This window comes from Balaenoptera ricei, chromosome 9 (genome assembly GCF_028023285.1).
Source record: "Balaenoptera ricei isolate mBalRic1 chromosome 9, mBalRic1.hap2, whole genome shotgun sequence".
Classification (NCBI taxonomy): Eukaryota; Metazoa; Chordata; class Mammalia; order Artiodactyla; family Balaenopteridae; genus Balaenoptera; species Balaenoptera ricei.
The window spans coordinates 75,486,536-75,514,044 of NC_082647.1; the positions used below are offsets into that span (position 1 = coordinate 75,486,536).

The following is a 27,509-nucleotide window of genomic DNA, read 5'->3' on the forward strand; positions in this document are numbered from 1 at the left end:
CTAAGCCTATTTGCTGTGCAAACATCTTGCGGAAGATAGTCCGGAACAAGAGCTGTCAGTGCCTCTTCACAAGAGGCAGAGAAACAAGTGCAAGAGCCTGTGGTCTCCCAAGACCCAGCTCCCCTTCAACTTTACAAAAGGAACCAGTATAACAGTTTATACCTTAGTTCTATGTATATTTAGGTCAACCCTATGAATTGGGTAACATTATTGTTTCCATTTTTTAGATGATGAAAGTGAGGCATAGAGAGCTTAAGTAGACAGCCCACCTTGAGGCTGCTTAGCTGATAGCAGAGTCCAAATACGAACTTGGGTGTCTGATACCAGAGTTTACATGAGCTTCTGTGTTTTATAAAACCACAAGTACTTTTAATAACCTAAAATATACCTCCAGGTATTATTCATTTTTATCTGACTTCTAACCGTTGATGTGTAATATCTCCTCCATTTCTCATAAATTTGACCTATTTCGCCTGTAAATCTTAAATATGACGTATACTTTTTTCTTTTTTTTAAAGAGGTACTACTTTAATCATATAAATTAAATAATAATGTAATAATTGGGTCATTGACAAATAGCGGCAGTCTCTAAATTATAAATATGGTATGTTCTACAAGTTTACTTATTAAAGTCTCTTGGAATTCTGCATGTATTTACAAAAACAATGTTATAAATCTTACTTAGGGTTGTTAGAACTTGCAGGTAGCAAGATGATACAGTAAGGAGTCTCCTAAGTACTTGATAACTTAGTCAAGGCTTTTTTGGCTATACATAATAGAAACCCACATAGCAAACCTTAAGCCAAAAAGGAGACCAGGATGGCGCATGGAACTCTGAGGGAAAAAAGTGTATGACTAGGTCTCAGGAGGCATGAGATCCAGGAAACGGGGAGCTGCTGTGAACGTGTTTAGGGCTGTGTGACTTCTCACTGTGCTATCTTTTCATTCTCTCTCGTTCTCTGGTATGGTTTCCCCTGCTTTCCCGTGCCCCTGGTGGAAGATGGTCCCTCTCTAAATGAAGCCCTCCAAAACGTACACATCTTCCTGGGTCTTAAGATGCTAAAGACAGTGACATACCTCTGTTTCAGTCCCAAGTTTCCAGAAGAGAAAATCTGGTTGGCCAAGCCAGGTCAGGTTGCTGAGGTCTAAAGGGGCTCTCTGTTGCCTGAGTTACAGACCACTGAGAAGTGGAATGAGAGTCAATAGGTGGAGAACCAGAAGATGCCCCTCATCCCTAATAAAGACAGAGGGTGAGGTGTAGGCACGAGAGAGGGGACAGGGCACGCAGGGTGTGCTTGAGTCAGCAGGGCACATCCACTCACCCTGGTCGCTCTCTACACTCTGCCCAGTGCGGGAGGAAGGCAAGAAAACTGCCTGGTGGCCCTGATACATTTCTTCCCTAATGTGTGTGCGCTCAGGGGCAGAGGTCAAAGGAGGGAAAGAGGCTCATTTCATTTACCTTCAGGTAGTAGGTGTTTCAAGATGATTGTAATGTTTGCACTTTATCTACAAATGGCTCACGAGTTAATTTTGACTCTTGTTTTAGGATTTGGATCGAAATCTGAGCAGACTCACAGCTTCATTTGAAAAAGCAATAGCCGAGAAAGTCCGGTGTCAAGAAGAGGTGAACCAAACCAACAAAACTATCGAACTGGCTAACAGACTTGTCAAGGAACTTGAGGCAAGTTAACCTTTTCTTCCAAAATTCTAACTGAAATATTCAGAATCAGCTTTGGGGGATTTTTTGGGGGAACTTTATTTGTGGTCAGTAAGGTCTAACTAAACATGGAATCAACAGTGAAGGGGAATAATCATCATTCACACTGTAGTTCTAACTTACTGAAAGGAATAAGTGATGGATTCTGTGTATTTTTCAGTGTATAGCCATGGACTCAGTGGTTTTCCTAAGATCTGTTATAAACTCAGGGCAGCTGTTAGATAACAGAGGTCTGAATCTTTTAGTACACATTTGCAATTGAGTTCTACCAATAAAACGTTACCTCAAGCTAAGCCTGCTTGGTTTATTGGTTTTCTTTGACATCTTTTTACAGGTGACTGATATGCTAATGCTAATAGTTATTCCATTAAATAAAGATTTTAAAAATAATTCTCATTAACTTTCTCCTCTTTGAACATGAGTGGTAGAAGAACATATAGCCCTTGACATCAGTAAGTCACAGATTTTCTGCTCTCCCATGTCTAATATATTCAGACAGTGGAATAGTATTTGACCATAAAAAGGACTGAAGTACTGATACATGCTGCAACACGGATTAACCTTGAAATATCATGTTCAATAAAAGAAGGCAGACACAAAAGGCCACATGTTTTATGATTCCATGTATAGTAAATGGCCAGAATAGGTAAATCTATAGAGACAGAAAGAAGATTGGTGGTTGCCAGGGGTTGGACAAGGGGGCAGGAGTTTGGGAGTGACTGCTAATGGGAATAGAGTTTCTCTGTTGTGTGAGGGAAACATTCTAAAATTACTAGGGATGATGGCACGGATCTGTGCATATATTAAAAACCACTCAGTTGAATACTTGAAAGGATGAATTTCATGATATGTGAATTAAATCTCAATAAAACTGTAATTTTTTATTTAAGTGCTACCTAAAAATGTAGAACTGCACTATTAGAAATGCATTTACTAGTATTTTGTTGAGGATCTATGTTCATCAGTGATATTGGCCTGTAGTTTTCTTTCTTTGTGACATCTTTCTCTGGTTTTGGTATCAGGGTGATGATGGCCTCATAGAATGAGTTGGGGAGTGTTCCTCCCTCTGCTATATTTTGGAAGAGTTTGTGAAGGATACGTGTTAGCTCTTCTCTAAATGTTTGATAGAATTCACCTGTGAAGCCATCTGGTCCTGGGCTCTTGCTTATTAGAAGATTTTTAATCACAGTCTCAATTTCAGTGCATGTGATCGGTCTGTTCATATTTTCTTTTTCTTCCTGGTTCAGTCTTGGAAGGTTGTGCTTTTCTAAGAATTTGTCCATTTCTTCCAGATTGTCCATTTTATTGGCATAGAGTTGCTTGTAGTAATCTCTCATGATCCTTTGTATTTCTGCAGTGTCAGTTGTTACTTCTCCTTTTTCATTTCTAGTTCTATTGATTTGAGTCTTCTCCCTTTTTTTCTTGATGAGTCTGGCTAATGGTTTATCAATCTTGTTTATCTTCTCAAAGAAGCAGCTTTTAGTTTTATTGATCTTTGCTATCATTTCCTTCATTTCTTTTTCATTTATTTCTGATCTGATCTTCATGATTTCTTTCCTTCTGCTAACTTTGGGGGTTTTTTTTTGTTCTTCTTTCTCTAATTGCTTTAGGTGTAAGGTTAGGTTGTTTACTTGAGATTCTGCTTGTTTCTTGAGGTAGGATTGTATTGCTATAAACTACCCTCTTAGAACTGCTTCTACTGCATCCCATAGGTTTTGGGTCATCATGTTTTCATTGTCATTTGTTTCTAGGTAGTTTTTGATTTCCTCTTTGATTTCTTCAGTGATCTCTTGGTTATTTAATAGCGTATTGTGTAGCCTCCATGTGTTTGTATTTTTTACAGATTTTTTTCCTGTAATTGATACCTAGTCTCATAGCATTGTGGTCAGAAAAGATACATGATACGATTTCAATTTTCTTAAATTTACCAGGGCTTGATTTGTGACCTGAGATATGATCTATCCTGGAGAATGTTCCACGAGCACTTGAGAAGAAAGTGTATTCTGTTGTTTTTGGATGGAATGTCCTATAAATATCAATTAAGTCCATCTTGTTTAATGTATCATTTAAAGCTTGTGTTTCCTTATTGATTTTCATTTTGGATGATCTGTCCATTGGTGAAAGTGGGTTGTTAAAGTCCCCTACTATGATTGTGTTACCGTCGATTTCCCCTTTTATGCTGGAGAGGGTGTGGAGAAAAGGAAACCCTCTTGCACTGTTGGTGGGAATGTAAATTCATACAGCCACTATGGAGAACAGTATGGAGGTTCCTTAAAAAACTAAAAATAGAACTACCATATGACCCAGCAGTCCCACTACTGGGCATATACCCTGAGAAAACCATAATTCAAAGAGAGACATGTACCACAATGTTCATTGCAGCTCTACTTACAATGGCCAGGACATGGAAGCAACCTAAGTGTCCATTGACAGATGAATGGATAAAAAAGATGTGGCACATATATATAATGGAATATTACTCAGCCATAAAAAGAAATGAAATTGAGTTATTTGTAGTGAGGTGAATGGACCTAGAGTCTGTCATACAGAGTGAAGTAAGTCAGGAAGAGAAAAACGAATACTGTATGCTAACACATATATATGGAATCTTAAAAAAAAAAAAGTGGTTCTGAAGAAACTAGGGGCAGGACAGGAATAAAGACACAGACGTGGAGAATCGACTTGAGGACACGGGGAGTGGGAAGGGTAAGCTGGGACGAAGTGAGAGAGTGGAATGGATATATATGCACTACCAAATGTAAAATAGATAGCTAGTGGGAAGCAGCCTCATAGCACAGGGAGATCAGCTTGGTGCTTTGTGACCACCTAGAGGGGTGGGATAGGGAGGGTGGGAGGGAGACGCAAGAGGGAGGGGATATGGGGATATATGTATATGTAGAGCTGATTCACTTTGTTATAAAGCAGAAACTAACATACCATTGTAAAGCAATTATACTCCAATAAGGATGTTAAAATAAATAAATAAAAGAAAAATTTTTTAAAAATGCATTTGGCTGAAGGTGATAGAAAAGTTGATTTACAGTGGCTTAAACAAATGGGAGTTTTTCACATATTAAAAAAATTCCAGAGGTAGACCATTATCAGTGTTGATTCAGGTAATTAGTGATCAGACCCCTAATCTCTCTACAGCCTTCTGCTGCTCCATACTTAGCATGTGTCCGTTCACCCTCACACATTTTGCAGCCTGGTCACCGATGGATGCTACACCTTTAGATTCAGGCAAGAGAGAAGAATCTGTAGCAGCTGGATTTTTCTCCTTTCATAACAAATACTGAAGTGTTCCTCGCAACCCCTTAAGCAAACTTAACTAAAGCACTTAACTTTTATTAGCCAGAACTAGAGTGACCACACCTAGCTGCAAAGAAGACAGGGAAACTGGGAAATGGGGTGATCATAATCAGCCTAGCCAATCACAGTTCATCCCAGGGGGCTGGACACATTAACCCTCGTTTCAGAATCCGAGTTCTCTTACAAAGAAAGAAGGGAGAAATGTAAAGTACAATGGGTGGGGCTGGGTGATAGCCTTATTTCTTATAAATAGAGTAGACATTTAAAAATCTAATTTAAATTTGCTACAGATTTAAACCCATCATCCCTCTGAAGCTCATAGTTTATTATATATAAACTCATGGTTCACTCTGCAAAATTTATTGTCTCCATTCCGTTTCATTAATCGCAAGTCTTTTCTTCTAGTTGTTATGGTCAAAGCTCTGAAATCACCCTTGACTTTTTGCTCTCTTTCTCACACCCATATCCAGTCCTTCAGCATATTGGACTGGCTCTACCTTCAAAGTTCATTCAGAATCCCAGCATTCTCACCACCTTCGCCTCGCCACGCTGATCCAGGCCACCAGCATCTCTCCCCTGGAGTACCGCCGTAGCCTCCACCGTCACCCCCAAGGTCCACTCCCCTTTGTGCAGCTGAGTGATGTTTTTTAAAACATTAAGTCCATTCATGTTACCACTCTCTCAGAATTCCCGGGTAACTAACTGTCTCATTCAAAGTACAGTCCAGAGGTTTTACGTGGCCTACAGGGCCCTCCGTGATCTGGCTCCTGGATACCTCTGTCCTTGCCTCTGCCACCTTCCCTCCTGCTCCATCTTCACTCTTCCTCACCCTGCAAGTCACTCTCCTCCCTCATAATCTTTGCCTTTTTCCTCCATGTGGCTCCCACACTTCTTTCAGATGTCTGCTAAAAGTTCTCCTTATCACACGGTTTTCCCTGACCTCCCTACTTTAAAGAGCGTACACCTTGCCCCCTCCACACACACACACACACACACCTGTAGCTCTTTCCACTTCCTCTGCTTTATTATTTTTTGATAGCATTTATGATCACATGACACACACTTGTATATGTGCATGTATGAACACATATACTTTCCTGTGGTCTTTTTTCCCTAACTAAAATATAAGCTCTCAAGAGCAGGAACTTCATTTGTTTTCTGCACTGCTTGATCCCAAGCATATAGAATGGTCCCTGGCACATCATAAGTGCCAATATGTATTTGTTGAATGAATGAATTGGTGAGTTTTGGGAGCCTCCTGTGTTGAAAAAACATTCTGGAGCCCTTTGAAGACTCATTTTTCTTAGATCATTTGAGAAATTCCACAGCTTCTAGTGGAGTTTGTACCCGCTTCCATTTAAAGTGATAAGATCTAGGCAGTTTGAAGGGTTTACGGTTTATGAGGTACATGAGGAAAAGAAAAAGTGCTGTTGAATTAGATTTACTTGAAGTAGAGAATGTCTGAAAGTTTTATCAAGGTAAAAACAGGCTTTACCTTGTATCTAACAATGTCTTCCAAAGGCTTTATTTATTCATGATGATTTAGAAAAGGAGAGGAAAAAATGGTTGAATAATGTTAACTAACCAAAAAAATACATATATGTGTGTATATATATATATATTTTTTTTAAAGGATTAATTGAAGATGTCAGACCTTTTCCTTTGAGGATAAATTCTTTCTGACTAGAACAGGAGACAGTTAACTTCTGAAAAACACCAAGACTGATGATTTTGTCTATATAGCATTGACCTGGAAGCTATAGTCTCAACCATTCAGACTAATAAATCAGGCAATTTATATTTAATCATTAAGTAGCTCCGGAGCTGAACAGCTGTTCAAAATTAGAAATGGGTCACCCCAGCCAGGATGACATTACAGGCAATCTATAATGCATTAGAATAAAATTATAGTGATTTTTAACTGTCTAGAAATTTATTACAGGACATGTTCCAACTCTTAAACCCTTGTTAGCCAGTGTCAGTAATGATTTATGTTGCGTGGGTGGTATAGTGAAATTATTGACGATTTCAATCGCCGGTAAGTCTATGTTTAGTAAATCTTCAAATTTCAAAGCTGTTTTGGAGAATGAGGTGGGTGCCCTTTATTGTTTATCATCTACTAACCAAAGACAACAAAATTGGAGGAAAAGCAAATGAGAGATTCTTCTTCAAAATTAATGGATATATTTTCTATAGCTGAAGAAGGAAAGTAATAAATTCTATAAAGAGGGCAAGGGAGTTGAAGTTCCCTAGTGTGTAATTATAGAGGTAACTTGGGGTGATCTTTATCGAGCAAAGCAGATTATCTTAAAATAGCTTTCATAACCATTGTCACCTGCTAGTTTCATTACCTCAGTGTTAGGGGTATTGTGATGGCTTGCAGAGAACTGGCATTGCAGTCTGCTCTGACATACATTGTTTTTGCTTTCTGTGGTCTGTCTCTCTTCTTTCATGAGTAAAGCTAAATTCCACAGCGTTCTTCATTGCTTGTACTATCAATTTGCTGGGGGTTTTTTTCAGTTCCTATTAATTTACATGTTCTTAGAATGTGGTATTAAATTTTAGCATGCATTGAAACCAGATGAATTAGTGAAGTATTCTGCAGTTCAATCAATCCATAGATATTTATTGCAGTTTTAGTCAAATCCAATATTAAGGGCTCCACATACTTAACCCAGAAATCAGATTTTAAATGGCTAGCCAACTAGATATAAGGATTTGAACAGCATTCTCCGAGCATACTGTCTTCAAAGCTAGTGAAGTCCTGCTGGTTTCCATCTTTTTTACATGGGCTGTAAGTTCTTTCACTGATTGAGTGATTATACTATAAAAATAACCCGAGTTTAGTAACTACCAGCACTATTCTTTAATTTACAGAATCCTTGTTAGGTGGCTCTTTAAGCTTTATGTTTTAATTAATTGACATAACTGGTGTTTGTCATTTTCCTTTTTCTGTAATCAGCCCATGGCCCAAATGTTTAAGATAATGTTTGCTTAGGGTGGTGTAGTAACATTGCTGAAAATCAGGAATGATGGAGAGCATCCAAGCCACCATTAAAAATCCTAACATCACTCAGTCTTGGCCACAGCTCTTGGTCCTCTACTCCTAGAGGGAGAGAAGAGTGACTGTCAGCCTTTTAAGAAGGACCTCAATCATATTTAGAGTTCGGGCTTCCAACAAAAAGGAGATGTTCAAGATCTAATGTCGTGTTGCCGTAAACTCCCCTGAAGATACTATGAGAGCACCTTCGTAATGATGGGTCACACGTATGAACGATTATCATGGTCATGCCATCCAGTCATGTTCTGTTCCTTCTCAAGGCTGTGCAGAGTGACCTAGACGTAAACTGAGGAATAAGGTAATTACATTAAACGTTTCTTGAGTTGCTGCTCACCCTGCAGTTACATCGGAGTAACCTTATCTTTCAGTCAGAGAAGATTCGCTGGGGTCAGTCTGTTCAGTCCTTCGAAGCTCAAGAGAAGACGCTCTGTGGAGATGTTCTCCTTATGGCAGCATATGTGTCTTACGTTGGATCCTTTACGCAGCAGTATCGCCAGGAACTGGTAGACTGCAAGTGGGTTCCCTTTCTTCGACAGAAGGTAAGATCAATTCCTAACCTTAGCCACATTTAGAAGCATCACACTGAAATTTCAGTAGTAAAAACAGTATATGTACCAGGCTTTTTTGTACCTCTGTAATCTCAACTGACTGGAAATTCTAGTATTGAAGGAGATGTTTCTTGTGTTGCAGTTTTTCTTATTTTAATGATGGTTTCAACCAGGAGATGGAAAATAGAAAAATTATTTGTATGAACCATAGAGATGTAGTTGGAAAACTGCTTTTAACAAAACTGTTAACTGAAATCAGATTTGGATTATCATGTTAGCGTATAGCATGAAACGTTTTGTTAATAATACTACAGGTTATTTGTTGAAAATCCTTTTCATGACTACTTTCAGATGAAAAGTGTAGCACTTGTATATAAGTATAAAAATAGCTTATCCTCAACTTGAAAATTCAAACCCATAAGCAAAATGAAATCATAGATTAGGAAGATTTCAAATCGTGTATTTTAAGATCATCCTTGTACAAAGGAGAAAACTGAGACACGGAAGTTTAAATGACTTGATAAAGTCATAAATGATAGGAAACCAGGCCACTGTTTTCTGTGCTGCACTGTGTTATCTCACTTGATTAAAGTGGGTTCTTCACTTACATATCTAGCCCTTAAGAAATCCTAAATCTCTCTGTGTACTTGTGTTCTATGTTGGTAATTATGCCTCAGTTTTCACAATAGTTGTTTTCAGGACATAAAGACATGCCAATGGAATTTCTGCAAACTAAATAAAATTAAATATTGAATATTTTGGAGAAAGCTTGTTATTAAAGGCATCCCATAATTAATAATTGTAAAAGAAAAATCCTTTTGTAACTAAATCATTTAATATATCTGCAGTATCAAGCCATATTTTTATATGGAAGATTTTTAAAACGAGGTTATCTGTATTACCCCCTGAATGAATGTTCAGGGTTTTCTTTAAGTATTTCTGCCATAAAATATGCCTTTTATATAAGAGGTGAAAGCATTCTGGTAATTTTGTCCACCTCCTACTGCATTGTGAGTTTCAGAAGGTATCAGCTGTCTAATTCTTCTCTCTTTTTTGTCAGTCTCATCTTCTCCAAACTTCAATCCCCTACATGAGTGTCTTGGTCTGGGTTGCCCTATGACTACTTCAGATTGATGATTGTCCTCTTTTGTGGTCCTCTCTGCATTCTCCACCATCGATAAAGTTTTCTCATTCTTTCCACAATTATAGGGAAATTCACTTCCTGATGTACAAACTGTTGAATGTCACATTGTCTTCTTATTTTTACAATTACTCTTCACTTTGGATCATGTAATAGTATTAACGGCATGCACTTAGGCTATCAGTCATTTTGCATTTTTTAAATTGAAAACTTGCCTTCTCAAATTTAAGTTTTAAAATTGAGTCTTAATTGCTGGTATTGCATTCTTTAGGGTATGTGTTTCTGGGAAGTTTCCCATCAATCGATTTATATGTTCCCATTGACTTAAAATTCCAAATGTGGAGTTCCATGAAGATAACATTTTGTTTTGAAGAATAAAATAAAATTAATTGACTTATCCAAACTGTCTAAACATTCTAAACATATAGCCAAAGCAAAAATGATAATTTTCTGATGCTCTATGCTAAACAAACATTCATTTTAACTATGGGCCTGTGTTTCACTGTGGGCCCACAGTTCTCAAGACCCCCGTGTCTGTTTTCAGTCATCCCAACGCTCTCTCCTTTCCTCTTGAGCATGTAGACATCATGCTGAATGAGAAACAGACCTTCAAATGTGACCAGCTTACTCGCAGTCATCTCTGGGCATAGCTATGCTAAAGGAAGAAAGAGATTCCAAATTGTATAAATGACATCCTTTTGGAAGAGACTTTTCTGTCTCCAAGACCCCTGGCAGAAAGTGCTACATAAAACCTAAAAAATGTCTGTCCTATGGAATGGAGGTTTCCAGTTTCTGAGCTACTTACCGTCTACTCCTTCTAGATTCAGTCACAGCAAAGTGGAAAGACAGTCACATCTTTATGAACATGTGCCAGGGTCCAAGAGTGGCTGCAATTGCTTATTCATGTTAATTTTTTGATGAATTTTCCTTCAGCAGTGTTCCCTTGTCCTGCCCTCCCAAGAAGCAACTCCTCTTACTGCTCCACAGTATATAGGGTATTTTCTTACCCTATTGCTCTCCTGAGTATCTCTGGCTTGTCAGTTTGACTTGGGTGTCCTGGGGATTACAACAGTTTGTAAATTAACCAGTCAACAAGTGACTATGATTTATGTCATTTTAAAAATCTCTAAACTAAGCATGTTGTTTATTAACGACCTGTTGACATATTTAAGGTAACCTTGGAGAGAAAACTCTTATAAAGTAAGACAGCAATCCTTTTTTTTTTTTTTTTTTTTTAAAAGCACTTTTCTTTTTTTTTATAGCTACTTTATTTATTTATTTATTTATTTTATTTTTGGCTGTGTTGGGTCTTCGGTTCGTGCGAGGGCTTTCTCTAGTTGAGGCAAGTGGGGGCCACTCTTCACCGCGGTGCGGGGACCGCTCTTCATCGCGGTGCGCGGGCCTTTCACTATCGCGGCCCCTCCCGTCGCGGGGCACAGGCTCCAGACGCGCAGGCTCAGTAGTTGTGGCTCACGGGCCCAGCTGCTCCGTGGCATGTGGGATCTTCCCAGACCAGGGCTCGAACCCGTGTCCCCTGCATTAGCAGGCAGATTCTCAACCACTGCGCCACCAGGGAAGCCCAAGACAGCAATCCTTAATGTGTTCCTAGAAATGAAGACTTTATATTCTAAATGCATCAAAACTCCAAAATCTAATGAACAAATTTAACTCAGTTCAAGTCAGAATTTCAAGGGGAATTATATTTTAACTTGACCCAGTGATCCTAAAGTTTGCTGGAAGAATATATTTTTAACAACACCATCATAATTTTGCAATAGAATGGGAAGAGGGCACTTGTCCTTCAAGATATTAAAATATATTCTAAAGCTAAAATAATTACAGCAAAGTGGTTCTTCAAGGGAAGTAGAAAACGAGAATAGAATAGAGTTCAGAAGCATTTAAGGATGTAGAGAGATATTTGATATATTTAATGTATGATAATGTATAAACTCCCACAACTGCGTCTATCACCTCCCAACATTTCTACTCATATACTGTCTTCCCTCTTGATGCTGTAAGATGATACTTCTATTTAAGGCCAGCTGTTTAGATTGTATTCTAGTTTCCATCCCCTTTCCCTTCCTTGAGGAAAACTCTAGACAACTTTTCCCTTCTTTGTCATCAGAAATTTTTCTGTCTCAACTAATTCATTACTAGATCATTCCCACCAGCATTCAAACATACATTTATTTCATTTATTCCTCCCATTAAAAAAGAATATACCAGTGAATTTCTCTTTGACGCCCCTTGCCCCTCCAGCTACTCCTTCATTTCTCTGCTCTCATTTACAGTCATCACTTCAGAAGAGGAATGTACATTCACTGTCTGTAAATCCTCCCTCAATATTTCTGAGTCACTCCAGACAGGCTTTTGTCCCCACCACTCCACCGAAATGCCTCTTGTCAGATTTTGCTACCACGTTGCCAAGTTGAGTGGTTTGTTCTCCATTCTCATGGTACTTAACTGAATTTGATGCACTTGAGCACTCCATCCTCCCATAAATACTTGCTTCACTTGATTCTAAGGAGTCACCGCCCCCCATCTTCCTTATACCTCACTGGTCAATTTTCCTCAGACTTCTTTTTTGATTTTTTTTTTCCTCTTCTCCCCAATCTCTTAATGTTGAAATGACCCAAACTTCAGTCTTTGAGCTGCTTCTTACTAGGTTCATGGCTTTATTTATGTATTTTTTTATTCTTTTTTTTTTTAATTGAGGAATAGTTGATTTACAGTATCGTGGTAATTTCAGGTGTACAGCACAACGATTCAGATATATATATATATTCCTTTTCAGATTCTTTTCCCTTTTATTACAAAATATCGAGTATAGTTCCCTGTGCTAAGGTTCATGGCTTTAAATGCCGCCTGGATACCACTAACTCCTGCAGCCCAGACAATGGCATCTTCACTTCTGTGTCTGAAAGATGTCTCAAATATAGAACATCCAAGCTGAAATCCTGATCTTCCCCCTAAAACTTCTTCTACCCACGTGTTCCTGATTTGTTTAATGGTAGGCCCATCCTTTTGTTAGCTCAGGCTCGAAAACCCTGGAGTCATTTTGATGTCACTCTTTTTCTGACACCCACATCCAGTCCATCTAGGAAATTCTGTAGGCTGCACCTTTAAAATATATTCAGAATCTGACCACTTTTCACCACCTTCACTGCTTCCATCCTGGGCCAAGCCATCATCTTCCTCTTCAGTTAGTGCGAAAACCTCCTAACTGGTTTCCCTGCTTCTACATTCGTGGCTTCTCTCCAAAATTGGAGCTCAACATATCAGCCAGTGTGACCCTTTAAAAATGTAAGTCAGATTAGGTGAATTTTCTTCTAAAATCCCTCTCATGGCTCCCCATCACACTCAGAGCAAAAGCTAGAAACCCTCCAGAGGCTTATAAAACCCTACATGATTTGGCCCTGTTATCTCTCTTTGTCTCATTACCTGTTATGCCTTTCCTCACTACTCTGCTCTAATCACACTGGTCACCTTCCTTGAATATGCCAGATATGCTGCAGCCTCAGGACCTTTGCACTAGCCGTTTCTTCTGTCTTGAAGTACCTTCCCTGAGGACATACGTTGTTCCACTCCCTTCCATCAATCAGGTCTTTGTTCAAACAACAGCTTCAAATCCCTAGATGTGACTACAGCCTTCATCCCTCAGCATGCCTCATTCTGCTCCGTATTTTTCACCATAACATTTATTACTTTCTAATATGTTATCTTATTTATAAACCTGTTATGGTTAATATCTTTTCCCTCCCCCAGAGGAAATGTAAGATCCATGGAATCAAGTATTTTGCATGTTTTGTTCACTGTTCCATCCTAGAATGGTGCCTGCAGCATTGTGGATGTTTAGTATTCCTTTTCATTGAGATATAATTTGTGTACCATACAATTCACCCACTTAAAGTATACAATTCAGTAGTGTTTAGTGTATTCCTAGAGTTGTGCAACTGTCATCACAGTCAATTCTAGAGCATTTTCATCACTCCCAATATAAACCCTACACCCATTAGCTATCATCCCCAATCACCCCATTCTTACTGGGCTTATACAACCACTAATCTATTTTATGTCTCTAAAGATTTCCCTGTTTGGAACATTTCATATGAATGAACTCATAAAGTATGTGGTGTTTTATGACTGACTTCTTTCACTTAGCACATTTTTAAGGTTCATTCATGATGTAACCTGTGTCAGTATTTCACTCCTTTTTATGACTGAATAATATTCCTTAGATGGATATACCACATTTCATTTATCCATTCATCAGTTGATGGGCATTTTTGTTGTTTCTACTTTTTGATTATTATGAATAATGTGGCTATGAACATTTAAGTTATTCATGTACAAATTTTTTGTGTGGACATGTTTCATTTCTCTTTAGTACATACGTAGGAGTGAAATTTTCTAAGCTGTGTGGTAACTCTATGTTTAATCTTTTGAGGAACTACCAGACTACCAATACATATTTTAAAATAAATGTGTGCTTAAATGTACATTGTGTATCAGTGGGGTAAGTAATGGATTATTCAATAAATGGTGATAGAACAACTGACCAACCATTTGGGCAGAAATACAGCTAAGACTCTCCTTCATGGCTTCATGTTAAATAAAAAGAGTTCCAAGTGAGTTAAGTGTTAGAATGTTAAATAACTTAGAAAATGTAGGTGAACTGATGTATAATTATAAATGGACAATATATATGAACATTACAGAATTAGTGAGGGGCCATATTATAACCCCATATAATAAACTAAAAAAGAAGTTTGAACTTAATCCGAGGCATGGGGAGTCATTGAAGGATTTTAAGCAGGTCTGTGACATGATCAGATTACTCATTTGAAAGCTCACACTGGCCACAGAGGAAACAGGACTTGGAGGGGGAAGAGACTATTGTTATCTGTTAGAATGACAGTCCAGAAGACAATGAACTGAACAAAGTGATGACAGTAGACGTGGCAAGCCGGGGCATGATTCCAGAGGGGGCAAGGAAGAAGAGTTGATGAAACAATGCAATGGATTGATGGGGAGAAAGTATATATATGAAGGTGCTATTCCCTCAGATTAAAATTAGTTTGAGAGGACTTCCCTGGTGGTGCAGTGGTTAAGAATCTGCCTGCCAATGCAGGGGACATGGGTTCGAGCCCTGGTCTGGGAAGAACTCACATGCCACGGAGCAACTAAGCCTGTGTGCCACAACTACTGAGCCTGCGCTCTAGAGCCTGTGAGCCACAACTGCTGAGCCCACGTGCCACAACTACTGAAGCCCGTGCGCCTAGAGCCTGTGTGCTCCTCAACAAGAGAAGCCACCGCAATGAGAAACCCGTGCACCACAACGAAGAGTATACCCCGCTCGCCGCAACTAGAGAAAGCCCTTGTGCAGCAACGAAGACCCAACACAGCCAAAAATAAATAAATAAAATAAAATAAATTTTTAATTAAAAAAAAAAGTATTTCAAAGGAATTTGGGGGCTTTAGAAAATGGTGATGTTACATTATTAAAAATATATGTATGTAAGCACATTTAAATAAGATTAAAATATGGATAAAGCTTAAAAAAAATAAAATACAATTAGTTTGAGAGAAAAGACGAAGAGTTTGGTTTTAGAAACATTGCGGTGTCTCTGAAACATTCAAGTGTCGATAACCAGTAGAGAGCTGGACAAGAGTGTTATTGGATGGGAGTCATATCAGGGAGTCATTGATGTAAGGTAGCTCTTGGAACTGTAGGTGTGGTGAGATCTTCTAGGGAAGAGGTTTAGAGTAAAGGGAGCTGAGTCAGTGCTGACATGTAAATAGGAAGTTGAGGAAGTTGAAGAAGGCACAGTCAGAGACTGGAGAAGCCCCAGGCAAGAATGGTGTCCTAGGAGATAAGAGTAGAAACATGGGGATGGTCAGTGATGCCAAAGCTATAGAGACAAGTGAGAAAAAAAACTAAGAACTAGAAGTGTCATCAGACTTGGAAATGTGAAGGTCTTTTGTGACCACGAAGGTGTAACGAGCCAGAAGCCAGACTGCACTGAGTTATACAGGAAGTGAGGAAAGTAGGCAGAAAAAGCAGATTGTTCTTGTAGGAATTTGCCTGTGAAGAGAAGGAGATGAACAGAAGTGCCTGGTTAGAGACATGAAGTAAGTGAAGGGTTTGTTTTTTCAGTATGAATGAGACTAGAGCATGTTTCTATGCTTCCAGAGGAAGAATGGAAAAGGAATTGCTGATGATAAAAGGGGGAAGAGGCCCGATCCATCAGAAATTGGGAAGAAGGCATCAGAATAGAGGAAAATGGAATGACCCTCAGGTAGAAGACGCAAGACTCCTTCAACTTAGGTGGGAAGGAAGGAGACAAAGGTGGACACAGGCAGAGATACTGATACAGGGAAAGAAAGCTGATGTAGTCATAGCTGCTGGTCTCTCTTCTCTCAGGGAAGCAGGAAATTGCAGTGCCAGCTGGCCAAAGATAAGAAAATTGAAACTCGAAGATCGCTGTGAGGAGGGTGGTGAAAACGTCAAAAATACCCATCGAGAGCAGTTGGAGAGTAGATGTTAAGTGTTGCCAAGCAGCTTTAGGAAACCAAAGATGAATTTGGAAAAGATAAATTCGTAGTCACAGTAATAAAGCTGTCATCAGCAATACTCACAGTCTGGGAGCAAAAAGAGAAGACAGAGAATGTTTATTTCAGCCAGGGTACAAGATTTATAGGCAGATAAGCCAGAAGGAAAAGAAGACAGGGACGGTCGTGTGACAGTCAGAAAAACGATTAAGGAAAGGAAGGCTCTATTTAGGTTCGGTAGAGATGTGAGTGTAGTTAAAAGCTAATGGTTACAATGTTCATTGTAGCACTATTGCAGTAACCAGGACATGGAAGCAACCTAAGTGTCCATCAACAGATGAATGGATAAAGAAGATGTGGCACATATATACAATGGAATATTACTCAGCCATAAAAAGAAACGAAATTGAATTATTTATAGTGAAGTGGATGGACCTAGAGTCTGTCATACAGAGTGAAGGAAGTCAGAAAGAGAAAAATAAGTACCGTATGCTAACACATATATATGGACTCTAAAAAAAAATGGTTCTGATGAACCAAGGGACAGGACAGGAATAAAGATGCAGACATAGAGAATGGACTTGAGGACATGGGGAGGGTGAAGGGTAAGCTGGGACGAAGTGAGAGAGTTGCATTGACATATATACACTACCAAATGCAAAATAGATAGCTAGTGGGAAGCAGCTGCATAGCACAGGGAGATCAGCTCAATGCTTTGTGACCACCTAGAGGGGTGGGATAAGGAAGGTGGGAGGGAGACGCAAGAAGGAGGGGTTATGGGGATATATGTATATGTATAGCTGATTCACTTTGTTATAAAGCAGAAACTAACAAACCATTGTAAAGCAATTATACTCCAATAAAGATGTTAAAAAAAAAAAGTGGTTAAACATATGATAGAGTTTCTCAAAAAACTAAATGTAGAATTAGCATATAATCCAACAGTTCCACTTTGGGGCATCTACTATCCAAAGGAAGTAAAAGCAAGGTCTCAAACAGATACTTGTATATTTGTTTATAGCAGCATTATTCACAATAGCCAAAATGTAGAAGAAATCCAAATGTCCATCAACAGATGAATGGATAAAGAAAATGTAGCATATACACACAGTGGAATATTATTCAGTCTAAAAAAGGAAGGAAATTCTAACACATGCTACAACTTTAGTGGACATTACAGATGTTATGTTAAGTGAAATAAACCAGTCATAAAATGACCAGTATTGTATGATTCCACTTATATGAGGTACCTAGAATTGTCAGCTTCATAGAAAAAGAAAGTACCATGGTAGTTGCCAGGGGCTGGGGGCAGGGGGTAATGGGAGTTACTGTTTAATAGGTATGAGGTTTCAGCTTGAGGAGATGAAAAAATTCTGGAGATGGATTGTAGTGGTGATTGCACAGCAGTGTGAATGTACTTAATATCACTGAACTGTACACATTAAAATGATTAAAATGACAAATTTTATGATATGTATGTTTTGCCACGATGAAAAATCGGTGGTGGGTAAAGGACTGGTTGTCTTAATGCTATTGGTAAGAGTAAATATTATGTTTAAAGGTGTGAGAGAGGTATAGATAATCATGGTTAAAGAATTGGGTATTAGATGTTTAGCTTTCAATAATGAAACAATTTCAGATTATTACAAGGTCTGGGATAGCATTTCCATCTAAAGAAGGAGATGGTGTAATACCCTCCCAAAATATACCAACATCGTTGAGGGTAGGGGGTGTGCAAGGGAGACTAGACATGGGCGTGTTGTGTGATCTTCCCAGGGGGTTCTGATATTTTACCCTCCCTCTGCCTCCTCCCCCAGAATGCTAGAGTGGAAAGGAAATGTAGAGCTTTGGCATGAAGGATGTCAAGGCTGGAGAGTGGATTCGTCATCTCCATGCGCACTGAGGTTGTCACAGATTGATAGCCAAACCTGGAAAGTGAGAAGGACCAATGGCTAAGGGTTTAATATGAGGAGGATACATCGAGGATTGTAGAGCTGGACTCCGTGGGCCTCAGAGGTGGCATTTTTCCTCAAGGACGGAAGAGCTGTGGTCTTGGAATGATGTGCAGGGGAGTAAGAAGAATGACCACTGTTACCCACACACATTTTTGCAGTAATGGGACTATTAAGAAAATGAACTGTCTACTTAAGAAAGCCCTCAAGGGAAGTGAGACCCTAGGACATTGGTTCTTGGACTCCAGCTTCACGTTTAAATCATGTGGGAGTGAACTTTGAAAACATATAGATGCCAATTGAAGTTGAATCCTTAGAGATTGTGGGGCGAGGGGTATGTTGGCAGCTTTGAAAGCTCTCATGTGATTCTAATATACAGCCTGGGGTTGAGAGCCACTGCCCTAGGGAAGAGCTGGGTTTTAGTTGAGACAAGCAGATAGAGGGAGCAAGAGAGTTTGGCCCAAATAGGACTAGGATACTATAGGACGTGCGGGAACAATTGTCAGAAAGTGTGACAGTGGGGGCATGAGTTTGGAGGATGGCATGGGGAATGCCATCCATTCAGAGCAGCGTGGTGGTAACTGAAAAGGACAGGGGCAGTGGGCGTACGTGGCCTTGAGGGTCCAAATAAAATTGTTACCCAAAATTGTTTCCAAAGTTATCGTCTGCTGGGCAGACAAATGAAGACATGGGCAGGTTCAAGGAGGCATTTGCGCTCCACTCATTAATCTGACCTAGCAGTTTATAGACAGAGCAAATACGTGGAAGTATTATACATGGAGTTAACCTTTCTAAGCCTCAGTGTCCTGAGCAGAAAGAGAGTGAGAGAGACATCTTCTTGGCAGAACTCCTGTAAGAGTTAAGTGAGGCAATGAACAGAGTGAAAGTATATGAGTAAATTTTGTAAGCACTTAAAACCTTACAAATACTGGTTGTTTTGTTGCCGTCATATTAAAAGAAACTGGGAGTCTTACCTCATCAATAAGTTCCCTTTTATCCTTTGGAATATACCACTTGGTCAATTCTCAGAGGATCCTAATAGGCGTTTGGTGTTAGGATTAGTCTAGCTTGGCTCAGGGTATGTGCTTCCAGCCGGTTCTTTTCCCTCTAGTAAAACTTCTTAAGAGGGGAGGTTCTTTCCCTTTTTTTTCAGCTCCATCCTGATTGAGAACATCCTGCACTATTTAATGAAGCAATTAGATGGATTCTCACTGAATTGCTAGGCTGACTGCACTTGGTTTCTGTTTTTGCAGACTCCTTCAAGGAATTCTGCAAAGAGTGGATTAAAAAGAAGATAACATGAATTGAGGTTTCTTTTCCCCACTCTAAACCTAGGTTAAAATTACTGTGAAAGTGATAACTGTATTGCAACTATCAAAAAATTTTTTGATGAAAAAATTTCTCTGTGTCACGCAACTGCCTATTTGAACATCATACTGTAAAGCAAATATCCTAAACTTTGTTTCTAAAAATTTAAGTCTCAACGTATTTTACAGTATTTATGATATTCTATAGTGTGAGTTACCTGCTTTGTTTCCCCTACTAGGTTAAAGTGGCCATTAACAAAGGGGGACCTCTCTTTGATCCCCTGAACTGTACTCTGTACACAGTAGGTGCTCAAACAATTCAAATTATTGAATTCGGACACAAGATCTACACGCTTACTCTTTATAGCGTCAGAAATTAAAGTTATTTTAAGCCTCTAGTTGTTTCAAGTTGTTTGTATTAAGTAGAAGTTAAGAAATTAAAGCCATGGAGGCTTTAAGAGGATGCTTATTCTGTAAGATAGCGATTTGCTTGTGGAGTCAGATATCAAGGCTGCTTGCTCCTATCACTAGGAGGTAGAGTTTGATTTATTTATAAGATACCATTGTCAGTAGGAACAGTAGGCATATTATGCTAACTTTTCCTATACTAACCTCACGTTGCATCCCAGCTTTACTGTGGGAATTCTTCCAGCATTCTGTTTGCTGAAGCTTTGTGGGCAGCCAAGAAATCAAATACCTACTGCTGCTACAGCCTCCCCTGCCTACTTCATCCAGTATGGGCTCTTACTGCCCTCTCTTATGGAGGCATGTTTCCATGTTAGTCCCCCTACCCAGCCAGGAGACTAGTTCCTTATTCATCTTGCTGATCGTGGTGTCTCCACACATATGTAGGAGGTGCTCAATAAATGTTTGGTCGTTGATGACTGATCGAATAAATTCCTTAATAAATTCCTTTCTAGAATCTTATTTATTTTTTGTAAAATCAGTCCACTTTTGTAAAGAACTGATGCTTATCTTTAAAATCGGTTTCTAAAAAAAAAAAATAGGTTTCTTCTTTCTCTTTTAAAGGAAGCAAGTTTGGGTTTTTTTCTTTTGTAAAAAATTTTTTTATTGAAATATAGTTGATTTACAATATTGTGTTTCAGGTGTACAGCAAAGTGATTCAGTTATGTATTTATATTTTTTCAGGTGATTTTCCATTATAGGTTATTACAAGATACTGAATATTGTTTCCTGGGTTATACAGTAAATCCTTGTTCCTTATCTATTTTATGTAACATAGCTTGCATCTGTTAATCCCGTACTCCTAATTTATCCCTCCCCCAAACAACTCCCCACTTTGTAATGCTTCTCTTCACAGTCACACTGTAGACAGTTCCCTCTCAGAGGAGAGGCTGTAGTCGAAGTTGCTGGGTACCACCACAAGCTGACGGAGTTCCAGCAGACTGAATAGATTCCATGAACCCACCCCAGAGAGAGAAGTCATCTCTCTCTAGTGTTGAACTGTAGAAGAAAGATGAAATGCTAGAAGCAAGAGAGTGCATTTTAGCATTGCTTATGTGGGATGATTACTCAACTGGGCAAATATTATACGTTTCTGTTGTCCTGCCATACTTCCTGGAGTCTAAATTCACTCTCACCTTGTTGGGGTTGCTGTAGGTGTGTATAGAGGGCAAAGTCCCTTTTGCTTCAAGCCAGATAGATGCAGGAACAAATCAGATGTTGGATGCTGCAGTTGACAGAATTCCAAGAGGTGAACAATGGGCTTATTGGGTCGAATTGTATTTCATGATGAGAGTTTTATTTGGCTTTTGAGAGTCAGGAGAATTTGTATGTGTTCTTTGGGTTTTGGTCTCTTGTTTTCTTGTCTGTCGTGCTCTGCCACACTGGCAGTTTATTGCCTTCAACTCTGATTTTAAAGGTCTCCATCCCAATAACTGAAGGCCTGGGCATGATTGCCATGTTGACGGATGATGCCACAGTTGCCACCTGGCATAATGAAGGACTGCCCAGTGACAGAATGTCCACCGAGAACGCTGCTATCCTAACACACTGCGAGCGCTGGCCCCTGCTGATAGATCCCCAGCAGCAGGGAATTAAGTGGATCAAGAATAAGTATGGAACTGACCTGAAAATCACACAAGTGGGCCGGAAAGGGTATGTGAAACCTGAAGGGTTGACTTTCTGTTGAGCTGCCAGAAATGGGTCTGACTTTTACCAAGTCCTGGCATTTCTTAGACCTCTCTGCCACTTTGAAATGTGATAGTTTGGTACGACTTGTTTATCTGCCTGCTCACGTTTCCCATAAAGTACCTCTGTTGAAAGGGCATTTACGTTGGGTGGCATCCACTTACCTGAAGAAGAAATTAGTTGGAAGGTTAGAACAAACTGCATGTGAGAGGAAAAATTTCCTAAGGCCAAGAATGGAAATACGATGTATTATAATCCTTCTTTAGGGCTTTGGCATATGGTAACCCAAGAATTGTCAGCTGCACCTATAGGTTTAATGATGGCTCCAGTTATATTCCTAAATATGTACTTCGCCTACAGTGGGGTTTTAACATGGCTCAATTCCCAACAGAGTGCCTGAAGATAATTTTTTAGTCAAGCTTTACATGTCACTTTTGAGAACTGAATCTACCCTGAGATTTTCTGTCCCTCGGTCCGCATGACAGTGTTTTCTGATAAGTAGAAAACTCTCTGGTGTGTAGTTGGTCTTCAGTTAATGCTGAATAAATACTTTTAGTCATACTGATATTTCACTTCACCCCTCCATCATCTTTTGACATGTAAAATGGAATAAGGAATATCTGCAGTCGTGCAGATAAATGGTCTCTTTGCTTATCTGAATGCTTGGAGAAAATTATTTTTGAATAGGAGAGACTATTTTTGGAGAGTGGGAATGAAATAAAATGATAGTTCACCACTTTACATGACTGAATCTAAATGTTTAAAAAATGAAAATTTGATAAAGCCACAAGGCATTTAATATAATTTTTATTTTTTTTATCAAAAGAGGACCTATTGAGTAAATTTAAATTTATAATGTTTGGGTAGGTTACATCTATTTCAACCATGATTACTATCAAAAGTAAGTAATTTTCACATGGACTCATTAGTTCACACTACTGAATTTCACTTGGAAAAATATAACTGAAATTTATCTCAAAATCTAATCTTTAATATCCTTGTATTCTAGTTGAAGAAAATACTACTTTATAAAATATTTAGTTTTCTCTAAGTTAGTTTGCTCCATCTAAAGTATTTACATTAAATGAAATATAGTTGAGTATAAATAATTTTGAACACTTTCCCGGTGCTTATTTACATTTTTTCTTGATTCTGACTGAACTTTAAGGTTTTTGAATGACATTGAAACCGCTTTGGCTTTTGGAGATGTCATCTTACTTGAAAACCTTGAGGAAACGATAGATCCAGTCCTTGATCCGTTGCTTGGCAGGAACACAATTAAAAAAGGAAAGTAAGTACTATTGAATTTTTAACATACATTTTGTGCTACATATGAGTTTGATCATCAGCTTCTATTTCTTGGCCTCATAATCAAGTGTAATCTATGGGAATACTCTTGGTGATATTTCTGAGTGTCCATTCCAAGGCTCCTGCATTCCAAGACCAAAGCAACCTTGACGTGATCCAGATGTTCAGACTATTTGTTTGGTGGATTTAGATTCATGTTACCCAGTTCCTGATTTATAGACTCCAAAAATGCATTGTCACAAATCTGCGAGTAGTTCCTCCTTTATTAGTTGTTCCTTTATTAGCTCCTTTATTAGTTGAATGTTTTTCTACCTTCAGTACTTTGCAAAACACCTTTAGTATGTTTGCCTTAACTGCATATTGCTTGTATCCTTATTTACTTAATATTTTATAAAAACTATTTTAAATCCACTCTATTTTTTTTTTTTTTTTAACTCAGCCTTACCCAAGTAAGCCTTACTCAAGTCATAGCATCTGTGAAGTCATGGGTTTACTGTGCTGGTTCTGTTTTCCCCTATACATTCAAAATATATATAACCATTAGGAAGAAAAGAGTTCATTAGTGGACCCATAAGATCATCCGCATCCCGGCAGTGGCGGACGGGGCACACCCTTGGTGAACTCTACGTGATGTTACAAATGCTGCCATTCCCCCGGACACTGGCTCTCCAGGACATTCTCCCAGGGGCAGTGAAGCCGTTTCCAAGGAGGCATCACACACTTTCTATAAATGTATACAAGTTCAGATGCAGCACTTATGTCTCTGAGCCTGTGTGGGCTCAGGGGAGATTGTGGCATTCCCACAGCTCTCTGTGCCTCTTCACTCAAGAAATCAACATTGACTAGGCTTATTTCACTGGATTTCCTTCTCTTTTTTTTTTTTTCCTTCTTCACAAAGGTGTAATTCAGAACTTCCCCAACACCCTTCTTCTTTGATACCCACTCTCTTCCTCAAAGGTGTCTTGTCTCCCTTTTCATCACTAGATTATTCCTGTCAATTTTAAGTGGAAATAGGCCTACTTAAGGGTGACTAACTTCTATTTTGTAAAAAGTCTCTAACTGATTAGTATTTATTTTACAACTCACCAACTAAATCCATTTACAGTGAGTGACAACTTATAATTGTTTAATAAACCAAAATTTACCCAGACATGCATTTAGAACAATCTAATAAGGCACTTGACAAACTGCAGCTCTAACATAAATATAATTGTAGCTGTGTCTGATGTGTTAAAAATACAGTGTAAAATCTTGAATGTCACTAAAGTGAAATCCTTGTTATTAAGGTTCTGACTCTATTATGAAGACTTAGAAGTTTTGTCAGTGAAATAATATTCTCTTAGCTTTAACTTGGACCTTCAATAACACAATTTAGGTGTAAGAAATTTGGTCTCTCTCTCTCTGTATATATGTGTGTGTGTGTGTGTGTATATATATATATATATATATATATATATATATATATATATATATATATATATCTTTATCTTTTTTGGTTTTTTTTGATAATCTGAAATTTCCAGAGACTGATAAAGTTCAGTCCTGATTTTTTTCTCAGTGTGGATATAGTTAAGTATAAGTGAGAATCCCAGAGGGTTTTTTTTTTATTTCAGAAACAAATTATTTTACAGAAAGCATCAAATTCTTTATCACAAAATATCAAAGCAGAACAATTTATTCCAAATTAATAATATTTCCTGAATAAGTACTCTCTATTAGGCTTTATAGAATTGATCATATCACTGTAGCTTTTTTTTAAAAGGTCAAGAGAATTTTAAATGATCTATAAGAATATAATAAATGGTGTTTATTGCATGCAGTTGTTACCATAACAATTTTAGCTCCTAAACTCTTATGTGTGGAAACAACCACTTTTATGAAGGTAAATTTAGATGTTTATCTCCAGTTTTTTTAGATGTTTTTAGAGTTTCTTTATTCAGAGAATCTGAGTCATTGCATATTCTTTTTGTCACTGAATAAACCTCTGAGCACTGCTAGATGTCAGGTACTGTACTGGGGGCTGGAGAGTCAAAGCATGATAAGGTACAGACCCTGCCCTTAAGGAAGCTACATTTCCTTAGGGGAAAGTCAGACCTACAAACAGTAAAAGTAATACTTGCCATTGGTGTGGTGATAGAAGTACGCATGATAGGGAGTCATCAGCTCCATAGTGGAGACCTGGGAAGGCTTTGTGGAAAAAATTGCATTTGATTACATTTACATTTAATGTGAGTTGAAAGGTGAGTGGGCATTTGTCAGACAGAAAAATGGGAGAAGAGAATTCTGGAACGAGAGAGCTAATACCAAATAGCAAAAACACACAAAACAGCCCAACAGGTTTGGGGAACTGCAGTTAGGATTCAAATATGTAGAAAGTCCCATTTTGGGGGTGGGAAAGGGAGGTGTATGGACTGAGAGAGATGAGACTGGACTATCAGGACCCAGAATGTTGACATCCTTGTGTACCCACAGATGACCATAGGTTGGCCTTGGGTGATAATGCTTTTTCCCCAAAGACGTTAAAGGGGTCCGTTCCTATCAGTAACACTAGTTGACAACAGCAGTGGTTTTTGACCAAAGGACCTTGCCTTCTTGGAGTAACACATCTGGAGTTTCCATATTTTCACTTGAGAATCATGAGCATAAGTCAGTGCGGAAGCTAGTGAAGACTCTTAAGCATGCTAGGAGTAATGAGATCAGATTTATGTTTTTGAAAGGACACTGTTGGCAGTGTGGAGTATTGATTGAAGGCACGTGGACCTAGAGCCAGGGTCCGTCCAATTAGCAAACAATTGCAATAGTCCAGTTGAGACATGATACGAGCCTAAACTAAGCCAGCGACAGCAGAGGTGGAGAGGAGAGGGCAAACCAAAGAATTCTCAAGGAGTTAATATCATCAGTTCATGGTCAATAATGGGATTTTGTTAGTAGGGAAAAGGAAGGTTCAAGGGTGATTTCCGGTCTTCTGCCAGGTTAAATGATGGTATGGTTTATGGAGAGATGTGATATAGGAATAAGAATAAGTGCAGGGAAAGAGGTAACTATTTCACTTATTAGACATTCAAAGATTGAGGTGCTACTTTAACACTCATTCTCAAAAAAGAAGTCTAAGAAGCCATGGAATATGTGAGTATGGAGTTTATAATCTTGGCTGAGCATGTAGATTGGGGAACATCTACATAGAGAGATGGTTAAGCATCATAGAAGATGTGATTATCTATGGAGATGCTATATAGTCAGAAGAGGGAACATTCACTTCACAGATGAGAAAAATGGGGCCTGAAAGAGCTTAGTCAGTGTCTTCTTGGATGCTCAAGACTATATGAAATTTAATGCATGGAAACCTAGTTTCTTAACCAGATTTTCCAAATACATAGGCACTACCATCTTTCCGTAGAATTCCTATGAATTCTCCTTTGCCAGTCTAACTCTTCCTACTCTTACATTCTATTTTTCCCCTAAACTCTGTTTATTTTCTTATCTATGTTTTGTTTTCATATCTGTACCTTACAGTGTAGTTTAGGCCATTCATTTCTTCATGCTGACTGTAGTGATCCCTTTACATCCTTTCTCACTTCTCTCCAACCCAGAGTGTGGTTAAAATAACTTTTTTTAATATTGCTTCTTTCATCACTCCCATTAAGAATTCTCTATTGTCAATTACTTTGAATTGAAGTAAAGCTTTTCTATGAAACCTGTGAAATGCTTTACCTGTTTGATACTGAGTTTCCTTTTACCAACCTCATTTTTCATTACTTCACACAGATAATCCCCCTTTCTATTATGTGCTATTTTATTTACCTTTTCTATCAATGCAAATCCCAAATTAACTTCGTTTGGAATTTAACTGCTATTCAGTCAATTAAATGGGAATTTAACTTTTCTACATTTAATGCTTCCCATACATACTACATGCTATACTGTGTGACTGTCATTTTACCTTTATATGTCATTCTTAAAATATACTTAAATTCTCTTATATATCCTTATTAGATTACAAGTTCTCTATGGATAAGAATCATACTATATGCCTTTAAAAATATGGTTAACTAAAATAAAAACAAAAACAATAAAAACATAGACTTTTATTTCTGGCACTATGGCAGATTAGATATGTGAATACTGAAAAACAGCTAAATATGTTAGTTACATTATTAAAAACACTTTTTGAAATGTATCACTCAGTTGACCAAAAAAAAAAAAAAAAGTGTGACCAAAAAGCAGGAAATAGAAAGATAAGGAACACCAAAGCTGGTTTTTTCCTGAGGGTACCTGCTAAAACCTGATAATCTTGGGTTTCTGTTTTGATGGATGTACAGAGCTTGGACCAAGTCTAGGGCCTATTCAGGGTGTGGAGTCTGCTAAGAGATTCTTGCTTAATGCTAGAGCCTCAAGGGGCCATACCTTCTATTTAAGAGTAAATTTGTTAAAAGTTAAACAAAAACCAGCACTGCAGAAAGGAA

At 38.4% G+C, this 27,509-nt stretch overlaps 1 protein-coding gene across 1 annotated transcript in view; it reads left to right on the forward strand.

Annotated features, from left to right (window-relative positions):
* Nucleotides 1-27,509, forward strand: part of DNAH11 (dynein axonemal heavy chain 11) — a 333,679-nt gene that overhangs the window by 242,266 nt on the left and 63,904 nt on the right. The window contains exons 62-65 of the mRNA XM_059933975.1: nucleotides 1,547-1,681; nucleotides 8,456-8,626; nucleotides 21,470-21,705; nucleotides 22,907-23,029. Coding sequence (XP_059789958.1) covers nucleotides 1,547-1,681; nucleotides 8,456-8,626; nucleotides 21,470-21,705; nucleotides 22,907-23,029 — 665 coding nt within the window. The remainder of the gene's footprint in view (nucleotides 1-1,546; nucleotides 1,682-8,455; nucleotides 8,627-21,469; nucleotides 21,706-22,906; nucleotides 23,030-27,509) is intronic.